This window comes from Pogonomyrmex barbatus, unplaced genomic scaffold, assembly GCF_055798465.1.
Source record: "Pogonomyrmex barbatus isolate J1 unplaced genomic scaffold, ASM5579846v1 scaffold4, whole genome shotgun sequence".
Lineage (NCBI taxonomy): Eukaryota > Metazoa > Arthropoda > Insecta > Hymenoptera > Formicidae > Pogonomyrmex > Pogonomyrmex barbatus.
This window is the reverse complement of record NW_028297138.1, coordinates 13,002,006-13,014,538: the sequence shown is the minus strand read 5'-3', so window position 1 is coordinate 13,014,538 and position 12,533 is coordinate 13,002,006. Positions and strand designations below refer to the sequence as shown.

At 38.1% G+C, this 12,533-nt stretch overlaps 1 protein-coding gene across 2 annotated transcripts in view; it reads right to left on the bottom strand.

The window, feature by feature from the left end:
- Positions 1–4,912: 4,912 nt before the first annotated feature.
- LOC105423564 (uncharacterized) overlaps positions 4,913–12,533 on the bottom strand; it is an 11,195-nt gene continuing 3,574 nt past the window's right edge. Inside the window, exons 2-4 of one of the 2 annotated variants that reach the window (XM_011633343.3) lie at positions 11,772–12,139; positions 11,428–11,679; positions 4,913–6,909 (exon numbers count right to left, since the gene is read on the bottom strand). In XM_011633343.3, the coding sequence (XP_011631645.2) occupies positions 6,310–6,909; positions 11,428–11,679; positions 11,772–12,139 (1,220 nt within the window). In that variant the 3' untranslated portion in view covers positions 4,913–6,309. The remainder of the gene's footprint in view (positions 6,910–11,427; positions 11,680–11,771; positions 12,140–12,533) is intronic. The other variant, XM_089081347.1, reaches the window with a different exon arrangement.

Below are 12,533 nucleotides of genomic sequence, written 5' to 3'. Positions count from 1 at the left end.
TTACAATTCGACAAAGAAAGAAAGATAAGTATGACACATCTCGAAGAGTACGAAATAGATGAGATTTAAAATAATATCAAGGAAATAATGTAACATTTTATTGCTATTAAAAGATATTTATATTTTTCGAATAAATCAAGATTCTTTTCACCTTGGAACCAGATGCACAAAAAAGGAACAGACGGATATGTCTATCGGCGAGAGAATGAAAACTGTCCAAGCAAGCGAAGGGTGCGAAGACAGACGCAAACCGTGACTGCGCCTATGAAAAGTTTACCTTATTTACTAGATATCATAAATAAAAGAGGGACGATCTCTTATCCTATATCATGTATTTGTGTATTATAGCGGAAAAGTTAATAATATCACAAAATTAAATCAGAATAAAGCTTTATCATAATAAAAAGTCGAAATTATACACAAGTAAAATTATACACACACATACACATCATGTGTTACACATGAAGTCGCGAGCGCGCGCGACACGCGCACTTGTGACTTAAATAACTACGTAAAACGCAAAGAGGAGAACGTACGAAGAGTCAAAATATGATGGCGAGTAAAGATATGGTACGGCGAAAGTAGAAGAGAGTGATACGATTAGGAGGGAAAGGAAACGAAACGCTTTACTTTGCAGACGTAAAGCGTAAACAGTCGAGGTGCGATTTGACGTGCACTCCGGGTCTCGGGTCGTTCGTACGAGACGCGCCTTCCGCTTTAAGAATCCACCCCGTGGAAGAAGGCGATGGCGATGGCTGGAATCTGTAAATCTGTCATTGCGCTCGTATTCGTGTGCGGGATATGAACTTCTTGATCGTCGCATCCGCGCCGCTACGCGCTGCGACGCGTTTCCTCAGATCTCAGATCCGGCCAGTTGACTTTTGGTCGGAGAATCGGGGGAGAGCAGTTTTCAATCTCTCTCTTTCTCAAAAGAGTAACACGTGTTTAAATTCGAATTCAAATAAAATACCAATTAATCAATACCAGGTCGAAATATCAATTCCAAGTATTACGTATATAAAATGGCCTGTTTTTAATATAAGAATTAATATATACAATTAGATATCGTATATCTAAAACCGTATATTTAATCAGTTAACGATAAAATTAGGTATAAGAGATAAACTCGCTATAAGAAAAGAATTGGAATTGATTAGACCTAATTTTTCTTCTTGGCAAAATCTATCATCGTGTGTGTGTGTATGTGTGTGTGTGTGTGTGTGTGTGTGTGTGTGTGTGTGTGTGTGTGTGTGCGCGCGCGCGCGCGCCCACGTATATATTTCCAAGTTTGAAAACGGTTAATTAACGGTTGATAACGATGAATTCTTTCTGGAAACTGAGTTTGTAAAAATATCAATGACATTAATATATGTTATAAAAAATAGAAAACTTGCAAAGTAGGAAACTTGTGATATACGTTATATTCTAGATCTAAAATTGCGAAATTTTTAGAATATCTTTTATAAAGAAATGTTTGTAATATATTTAGATCGATATCGTGATACTTTTTTTACGTGTCCTATTGGTGTCTGTGTGTATGCGGCTTAACTATGCCACTTCCTCGAAAATTCAGAAAACGTTTCGTCGCGTCGACGATGTGGAAACTATAAAAGCTCTGCCACCGTGCACGCACGAATTGTACGGTCCGTAGTACGTGGCGATGATGGATTCATGGTTTATGGCATGGTCCATCCATAGTGCCGGAGATGGGAATGCACGCCTTTTTTTTTCTCTCCTTCCTTTTTTTTCTCTACCTACCGAGCGATTCATTTGTTGGTCTTTGATCCGCGACCAATGAGCCACCGTCGGAAAATTAGAAAGATTTATTACTCTTTCGCACGTCTCATATACACGCGCGTTTTCGTACTTCAATCATATCACTCTTCATCATATTCGATTTAATTTGATATCGATAAGTAACGAGGTAACGTGAGATGTGAAGTTTTCGAAATTGAAAGATCCAATTTAGAATCATCTCTTTTATAGCTATAAGCTATAAAAACGATAGTGTATTTTAATTATTGCGCGTGCAATCTTTGCAAACGTTGCGTAAGATTTTCATATGATTTTTAAAAACTAATATATATATATATATATATATATATATATATATATGTGTGTATATATATATATATATATATATATATATATATATATATACATATTTGATGAAAAATTTATTGAGATGAAAAATCAGAAAATAACTGTGGCAGTGAAAATAACATTTGGAAAGTTTACAAAGATGCCTATATTCTCATCAACTAATAATAATGTTTAGCTTTGCTACTAATTCAGCTTTGCGACTAATGTAATTATTTGTGTATGCTAAATTTGGAAAATAATTCTTTTCTTACGCGTGCACAAATAAAATATTTCTGTGCTCTCTCTCTCTCTCTCAAATAAAAAGTATAAAAACAATGAGTATCGCGTGATATAGAATCCAATTTCTTTAATACGATGGAAATGGATATTTTCTAATATCATTAAAAAGAGATAGAAAAAGAAAACGATTGAAAACGATTAGTTTTAAATAAATTAAATGAGAAAAATAATTATTTTTCGAGTTGTCGAGTTATTACGTTTTTTTGCTTTCCTATACGAGTAATGTAATCATTGTAATGAAATTGTGTACTCTCTTGTGGCATATAGGAAACAACTACGTTGAAATTAGCTAAATCAGCACATAATTAGAAATTTGGTTAGCTAGAAAAATACTCGGGCGACGGGAGGATGAAAGATTCCAGACGCTTCCTTGAAAGTCACCGGTTACGCCTCCGCAATAAAGAGGGTTCGTAAGGGCTAATAGGTATATGTGGAAAAGGAACTCTGTAAGAGAAATCTGCACATCTTTAATTCGAAAGCACGCCTTTAACCTGATAAATATATGACTAAAGGCTCAATTATATTCCATAATAATATCGCCTTATGTAATGTTGCAAATTAATTCAAACTAATTAACATTTGATTGACTAGTCAGTTTCAATTGATTGATTAAACCTAGTAATTAATTCAAATTAATTTTGTACATTTAACAACATCGATCAACTTTGCAAGTAACTCTGACTAACTATATACAATCAGTGAATGTATATACATTTTGCTATTAGTTCCCTCTTAGGATTAATTTCTTAAAAGCCATTAAAGCTCTTTTTTTCTAGCAACGTTGGTGGTAAAAAATAAAAGGTAAAAGATGGCGTTTTGAAAGATGGCGTTGTCCTTAATTTTTTTACTTAACGCGTTAATCTGGGGAGGTTGTTGGTTGTCCTTTGATATGTACTTAAAAACTCAGAAGCAGTGTCATACTAACGGCGACATAGCGTCGGTTGACCTCTCGAGGATTAACTTCGGTTAGCCGCAACACCTATGACAAAGATGAAAGAATAAGAAGGAGAAGCAGAGTGTCTTTTTACTGCCGGCGCCGTCACGCACCGTCGATAAGCGCAGCTTCTTTGTGCGAACCGAGAATCCCGCACGCGGCCTTATATTACTTAGGGTTAGAGTGTCAAAAGTAGGCGATGCGCGCGAGACCCCCCTTGTAGCGTGGCATACGTTGTATTCTATTTGTACTGCGCCTGCAAAATCATTTCGTATAATTAATATATATATATATATATATATATATATATATATATATAGTTAGTAAAACTCAATTTTTCTTATTAGCGTTAGCGAACTAAATGAAGAAGTCGATTTTGCGAAACGTGCAAAGCGTACGTGCGCGAATACACGTACAATGCGTAAACATTAAAAATAATATTACACCTATACATTTTTACAAGTATGTAAATCGTGTTGATAATCAGTTTCAATTTGTATCGCATCAAATAAACACTAAGAAAAATTTTATCAACATTTTATGAACATATATTCTTCATTTAATAAATGCTACTTTACTAATGAATAATCGTCGTTGTGAGTTGTATGTGAATTGTATGATTCCTTATGGCTTAGGTTATCATAGGATAATAAATAGACCGAGTATTATTTAACGATAATACTTTCGATAATTGACAAATATATTCCTTAGATTAGCCATCTGGCCTCAAATTCGATAAGAGATCCAAGTGAATACCGGGACATGGTGGTGAATACGCGGTATATACGTACTTGGAGTCTCTTAATCATTTTTCTCCTTTAGTGAGAGGCGAGGACATTTTTGAAAATGCGGTCGAGTGCAAAACGTTTAGCTGGACCGGGGAATGTAGCCACACCGAGGATCATTAAGCATACGCTTGTAATATGTTTACACAATGTTGTTTCTGGCGCAGCCATCAATCACGCCGAACGTCGCGGCGTGATCTCGTCCGTCGTTCCACAGAAGCTTCCAGATAGGAAGCTCTACTTCGTCGTTCCTCCCCATTTCGCTTCATTGCCGCTAGCTCGTCATTTCCGACAGTCACGATATCCATGATGTGAAGCCATGGCTGACTTCACTAAACTATCATCGTTGATGCATATAATTTCGATATTAGATATTAATTCCATTTGATGATCATGTGTCCACAACTGAGATGTGGCATCCGAAAAAGTCAGATGATTTTTACGCATACAAAGATTTCGGACCAAAGAAGATTTCTTTAATAAACTTAAAGCTTAGTCATTGTTATAGAAACATTTTATTCTATATCGAATGCGTTACGCACTATGTACGCACTATATACCTATATAACGTGCACTCTTTATCGTTTTCGTATTCGTTACATGTACAAAGATATTATAGACAATCTATTTCTATTCTTGTAGATATAATAAAAAATGAAAGAGATCCATTTTTCATCACAAGATTATAAGCGTGTTGAATGCCTATAAAAATACCTTTTTAATTAAAAACAGAAAATGGACCGCGTTCGATTTCGTGAGAAAGGAAAAGTGGAAAGAGAATTTTGTTTGGGAGAAATAATTAAATCGGACGTATGTTGCGTTATTTGATTGTTTATTCCTCGCTGTAAAACATCCTTCCAACGTTATCGTGCTAAACGAGAACTCTTAAAAAGTTAAAGGCACAATGGTACGCGATACTCGGGCGGCATAATTTATTAAGGGCACTTAGTAGCCACATTATTCTCACCAAGTGTCACGGCGCGTTTACTTTTCCGTCTTGGCTCGAGAACGTTTTAGGCTCGTTCGGCATTTGAGACACCAATATAAATAGACGCACTTTGCTCCTACAAAAGGCACTTACTTCTCCCACAGTCTTCCGCGAGAAAGACATGTCAGAGACATCGATCGGTCGATTCGTCTCTTATGCACGAATTAATTCCAATACTTGGCAAAACTTAAAAAGTCAAAGTTAATTCGCGAATGAGAATTGTATATATCGAGAGTTGTGTATTATCGATTTATATTATATTTTGTTCTTGTTATTGTTCTTGTATTTCTTCGCATTGTAATAATTTAGCATCGCACATTTTTATATGTATCACATACAGACTTGAATGCGAATCTGAATCTGACCTGAATCTGTTTATTAATCTATACACGTTAGAGCACTTTGCAAAAATATGTCGGTATATATCGTCCGTAGCTAAATGACAATAGTAGATATTGCCAAATGGCTAAATGTACTCACTTGCACGCGCATCGTACGTCACGTGATAGAAACACGGTTGTTTTATTGCGCTTAACTCGGACTCGAAACTTTGGTAACGCAATTCGAGTCCAAGCAATTCGGCTCGACTTTTGGTCAAATTATACTAATTATCAAGCATCATCGGTAGTTAACGAAATTATAACGAGACTAATCATCTCCAACAATTACGCACCATCTTCACCATCTTCACCATCTGCGTCAGTTAAATAAGTTTATAGACCGTAAACTTCATAAACCATGTGTTGTTATACACGAAAATGTAAGATTTGTACACGCGTACAAATCTTCGTTTCTTAATTTAAATATTATAATTCTTTACGCGAAGCGATTCTTTTAATCATAAAAATACACTAGTGGACCGCGAAAATACTATGAATATAACTCAACTTTTGACAACTCATTGTTTTTCGGATGCGATAAAGGAGGACGAGGACAAAGTCCCGAAAGATCACGTCGTCGCAAAAGATCTGACTGACGCGTCAGTCAGTAAGAAACAAATGTCGATTCTCGCGATCCATCAAAATGATTCTATGAAAAAACACATGAAAAAACACGTGCGAAGTGCGAATTTCCCTTCCATTCATGGAACCATCTCCATCATTTGTGTTTTCAAGCACGCTCAATCCGTCGATCCGTGTTACGCTCAATCGACACAAAACGAATACATTGAGAAACAAAGATGATTAAATAGGTAAAAAGAGACGAGAGATGGTCTCTTATTACCGCGGTCCATAGAGAGACTGTGCGCTCGAGTGTGGATGTTGCGGATGTTGCGGATGTTGCGGATGTTGCGGATGTTGCGGATGTTGCGGGTGCGTCGGATAATGAGCCTGGACCGAGTTGACGTGCGCCGCCGACGACTGGCCATGATGGCTCGGATAATGCGGCCAATGGTTACCTGCGCCGGCTGCGCCGTAAAACTGATGGTGCTCCTGAGAAGCGGCGGATACCCCCGAGATCTGCATCGGCGTCGGCATTGGATTGTAACCGGGCGGGAGCACGGCACCCGCGGCACTTCCGGCACTTCCGACGACCACCGTGGCCGGCCTTTTAGCGGGGCTCTGCATCCCCCCGACGGCCGCCACGCCGTCGCACTCGTCCGATTCGCAATCCCGAAAACCTTTGGCGAACGGATTACTAGCGATCTTGAGCTGCGTTATCCGATGATTCTGGTACGCGGTCACCGCGGTGAATCTGGTCTCCGGGAAGGAAAACGTCTTGAAGTTTTCCGTGCGAGGATCCGGCGACGAACCCGGCGGCGAGGGAGCGACTATCACGTGGCAGCGCGGCTGGTAACGGTGCATCGAGTTTAAGATAATCTGCAAAGTGAAAAGACCAGAGATCTCAAGATACTCGGATATTAGGACCTCCAAGTCCACTATTTATAAACTTATTTATAAACGTGCTTGAGGTGCGAGGTAAAACGACGTCTAACTAACGACGATTAAATTCTTTCTTTCTTTCTTTCTTTCTTTCTTTCTTTCTTTCTTTCTTTCTCAAGTCTGTCTGTTGAACAGACAGAGACAAGTATAATTTATAAAATCTATAAAATCTATAAAATTTAAACGTGTATCCTTTTCTTGAACCTGATGATAATGATGATGATATCGTAGAGAGCGCGATGATACGAAAACACAGCGCATTACAAATATTGTGACAAACGCTTTCAAGTCCGACACCGATAGATACAATTTGGTAAAGTCGTCATCTTACGTATAGGAACCAACGGAGAAAAAAAAGATACACACAAGAGGAAAAGAAGAATGAGAAATGGGAACACGTGAAGCTAGCAAAGTATTCGTGGAAGGAAGGAGCGCCACGGGGGGGGCGGTCGCAATGTTTGACAGCCACAAGAGACTCGGTGACTAATTATTGTAAAAACTAACCCCCGGCCCGCAATCCGATACCCTCGTTCTTCCCTTCGCGCACTCATGCGCGCATATGCTTCACGATGGAATACGTATTGGTAGATTTAAACACACATACGCGCGGCACGCACGCATACACATTCTACGCGAGAAAAGCGTGTGTGGCCTCCGAAAATCAGAACGGCCCATTTTTCACAAGCAAAATTTTCTATACCGACAGTTTTCTTTAACGATATTTCGATATCCCTCTTATCACTCTTTATTACGCTTGCAATAATTTCTTCTTTAACAATCCGACTGATACTTGTATCAGTCAACCCTCAACTTACCCTCAACTCAATATTTAAATGTCATATTTTTTGCAATCTTTTGTTAAACTTAACTTTAAACATTTTCATATCGTTTTAAGAGTTAGGATAATTTTGTGGGAATACAATATTTTTGAAAAATTAAATAAATAAAAAAGCCTTCCCGAGAAGAATGACCACGTATACGAATGTATGCGCTTATGATCCCGCGCGTTCGATCGATTATTTCTCTAAGATGTTAGATGTCATCTCCTAAGCACAATAATTATTTTCTAGAGTTTATTAAAATTTTATTTTACATTTTTATTTTTTTTGCTCCCGTGTGTTTACCTTACTCGAAGATAAAATTGGAGGTAAAATTTAAGGCGACGAAGAGGTCTCTCTGGTCGCCTATCCGGAAACATCTCGCGATAGTGAGTTCGTCAATGAAGAATGAATGTCGGCGGGCGAGCATTCCTGACCCGCCTAGAGCGAGTTTTTACGATTTTTTATGATTTTTTACGCGGCCCGGTGCCACATTTTTCGGTGCGCAATTAAAGGAACAAACTGCTCTGTGTATAACGCGAGAACGCGGGAAAAGAACGACCGCTCGCCACGGGCCGCTCCTCAGAGGTCCTCTTGCGCGAAGAAAGAGCGATACATTCTTGGGAGAGAAAGGCGAGCAGAGAATTTCGTTCCAAATTTCCTCCTTCTCTACATCCTTGAAGATGTTTCGAACGTCGGACGACGATAAATCATTTTACGGGAATGTCGTTGTTTAAATTTGTAATGCGATAAAAATTACGCAGATTATTATTATGTAGAGGAACAGAGTATATATTTCATTGTCAACAGTATAATCGGAAAGAAAGATATTTACAAAAGTGCAATTTGAAGAATCAATAACAAAACTCTCCTCTCCAGTGTAAAATAGAATGAATCGCATAGAATGTAGAAGAAAAGTCAGATCGTTTCAATTTGGCAGAGTGTAAATAAAGATATATAAATAAAGTGATGCTTTGCACAAGATGAAATATGATTGCACACTTTACACACAATGAAAAGAAAAATATAGATATTGAGGAAAATATAAATAAATATAAATATTTTGCTGCCATAACATAAGCGAATTGTTATACTTTTGATCAAAAGAAAATGAACTGTAGAAAATAATCTGATGAAAAGTGAGTCTTATCAACTAAAATAGTAAAATTGGATAAAATTGGGGTAAAATGTCAAGCAATTTATCGCGTCAGGTATCGTAAGTAGAGTACAGACAGATCTCGTTTAGCGTTTATGCTTGCCAAGTGCGATGTAATCGCGCTGCTATTATCATTCCTCAATCATTTTCACGTAAAGAAATGTCGTATCAGATTCGAGTTTTGAAAGAGTTTTACTTGGCTCAGCTGACCTCCTTCTAAGAAACGATCGACACGTGCCTGCATGTGTCGGCATGTCGCGTCGTTTCGTTCATCGGTATGCCACGACATCGCAACGCAGAATTTGTTTCGCGATGATCGGCTTGATGAATTTGGCACGAACGTGGTCGTGAGAAATTATTTTAGGCTCCCTAGATTCAAAGGCTTTATCGCAGATACATATGGACGCGGCACCGCTACCGCATGCGATCGAAAAGATCGAACCCCGCGCATTCGCGATTGGACTGTGGTCGGCTGTGACCGCTTAAATTTAAAGAATCTTGACAATTTACACATCCAATAGATAGATAAAGTTAACGAAAGCAAAAAGTACAGATATAAAATTTCAAGAAGGCACGATTAAGAATTTTTTTATAATCGTCAGCGAAAAATAAAAATTCTTCTTTCTTAACGAAAAGAAACACAAAAGCTCGTGAGACCCGATGGATGAGAAAGAGGATATATATATATATATATATATATATATATATATATATATATATATAATGTATTATCCCAAAATACGGTTGTCGCGGAGAGTATTTTTTTACAGATAAAATGTGCAACGATAAGAAGTTAATATTGAAAAATTTCTTCAAACTAACACTATAGCAGATTCAATTTTGTAAAAATATATCGATCCAACATTTATACAACAATGCTCGCTTCAATTTTGATAACTCCGCTCTTATCGCGTCTCCTGTTAGGATAAAAATTATTTATACTATAATATTTCAATTTTCGTATTTGTATCGCGGCGAATTATCGAGAAAAAAGAATTATCGCGAAAAGTGTTGTGAAAAGTTATATTATTATGCCTGAATAAGCGCTACCATTCCCTAGATTTCACAATCGAAATTCAAATCAAGATCAACGTCGCGCAACGTCGCGCAACGTCGTCAAGAGTGATGTGCTGACCGCTGTTAATTCTTTCTCGGTATAACGTTCGTTACAAAGTACGACCTCTTTCCCAGGGCCTATAGATCGCGCGCGCATACAGTTTACATTACATTTGTTTACGTTACCTTATATACACGACACTCTCGCGTCTATCCGCGACGACAGCGCGGCAAGATTAATGCATCGCAGACAGAATATATTTCGAGCGATATTTCGATACGAACAGCGTTGAACTTTAAACGTACTTGATTGATCATTTGACGATTATTCGAATCTCTTCACGAACCTCTTCCTTCTTTCTTTTCTTCCTAATTCTTTAAAGAACTCTTAAAGAACATTTGAGAAAAATTCAGTTTTTTAAATGCGACACGAGTAACATTAACGATATAAAATAAAAAGTTGAGAGAAGGAGGCAAGAGGCACTTGCTTGATCGCAAGTTGTTTCTGATGACACATATCGATTATGAATGGGTCGCTAGTTATTTTAAAATAACGCGACAAGTTCTTTCTTTGGTGAAAAAGAAAGAAAATCTCAGCGAGATACGCGAGATATATTAATCTGCAAGCGGCATCTTTACAATTATAAATGACAAACAACCCGTGAAAACGTCACGTCGCGCCATTTCTGTCCGTAATTTCTTGTAAGTGACAGGCTCGTATCTCAGGTCAATTAAGACCAACTCGTGCGTAAACGGCAAACACGTGGAAAGTCTCTCATCTCTCATTCTACTTTATTACGTAGACGCGCTTTACGTAGATGAAGCAGCGTCGCGTCATGTAAAATCCGAGCGAGGAGAATATCACGAGACAAAGTTTAATAGATAAGATTATAATGATTAAAACTTATATATATATATATTTGTCTTGGAAAATATCTCTGGTCTATATCTCTAGTTTTATGATTGTTTCTAATTCAGAAGTCATTGTTTCGTATATCAATGTTTGATATTCGAGAAGAAAGAGGGGGAGAGACTTGATTTCCAATTATTTGTTTAAATGTGTCAATATATTTCATCTTTCGCAAATGAAGGTAAGATGGTATAATTGTTGAGTTCTGTAACATTTGATAAATCCTGAAATCTTAAGAGAAAAAAAAAATATATATATATATATATTTAATAAAATAATTGAAACGGAGACAGCTGGTGTGGAAGATGGTCGTATATCAATCAACTCGTGTACATACATGTACATACATTTGCCAAACATTAATATAAAATGTTCCTATACGTGTGTGCATAAATGTATTTGAATCAAAGAACGAAGAACGTTCTCCATAGCTTATAATAACGTAGAAATGGTCGTAAATGGATTATCGCGAATAATCCAACGGGGTCCAACAGAGGAAAAACGTGTCAACTCACGTGTCCATTATCGTCAAGCTGATTGTTGGTCAGTTTCAATTTGTCGAAAGAAATTGGCTGTTTCATCCAATGAGCACCGCTCGCGGGACTGTCGGGATGTACGTGGATCCTGGGCGGCGATACGGGATCGGCGCGACCCGCTACGACCCAGGCGCTGCTGTGAAACGCGTATCGATATCTCTTGTCGTCACACGGAACGAAATCCATCACCATCAGATATTCCGTGTTGGGATCCAAGCCGAACAGTCGACACTACCGATTATCAAAACCTCTCTGTATATCATATCGCTTCGCGGCATTTCGTTTCTGGCAAGTCTGTCGAGTCAATCGCGAGCAATCCTCACCTGAAATGTGGGGAACATTCTCCGTCCGGCTTTCGTAACGATCATTTCGGTGCCCAATTGATGGAATTCCTCCCAGAGGGGCTTCGCTTCCAGAGCGGCGCCGGCGCCGACCAACGCCGGATGGAGCGGTCGTTTCGCGCCTGATTCCTCCGCGGATGAACCGCCGCTGCCGCCGCCGCTGCCGTCGCCGCCACTGTCCTCATTCGGATGATGGTCACCGTGATGACTATTATTATTGTTGCTATCGTTACGCGTTTCCATTGTGGCCGGTGAGGAAATCGAATTTGCCAAGTGGACTGGCAAAATAATTTTCGTCGAAAGACTGGGACTACGAGATCTCTTTATTCTTCCGGCGCTCTGCAAACAGGCTGAGGAGGAGACGATGTGAGACGATTATCTGACAGATAAAAACACTAAATGTGATGTATGTGATGTATGAAAAGAGAATGACATTCGTATTACATAATGAATCTTTCTATATAAATCTTTCTATATAATAGTCATTTCGTAGATGCACAATGTTATTGCTTTACGAGAATACTTATGAGAATATTGCAAGGGATGTTTTGCTGATACTTCAAAGATCTTTAAAGCCAATAAGATTTTGTAAAATTTTGTAAAGGGTTTCTTTTCTTTATTTTTATTGAATTTTGTCGTTTTGCACTTGACAATTTTAGTTCAATTTTGTTAGCTTTTAAAAGATAAAAATTTAAAAGGCAAAATTTAAAAGGCATTTTAAAATTTTTGACTGGAGCGGTCAAC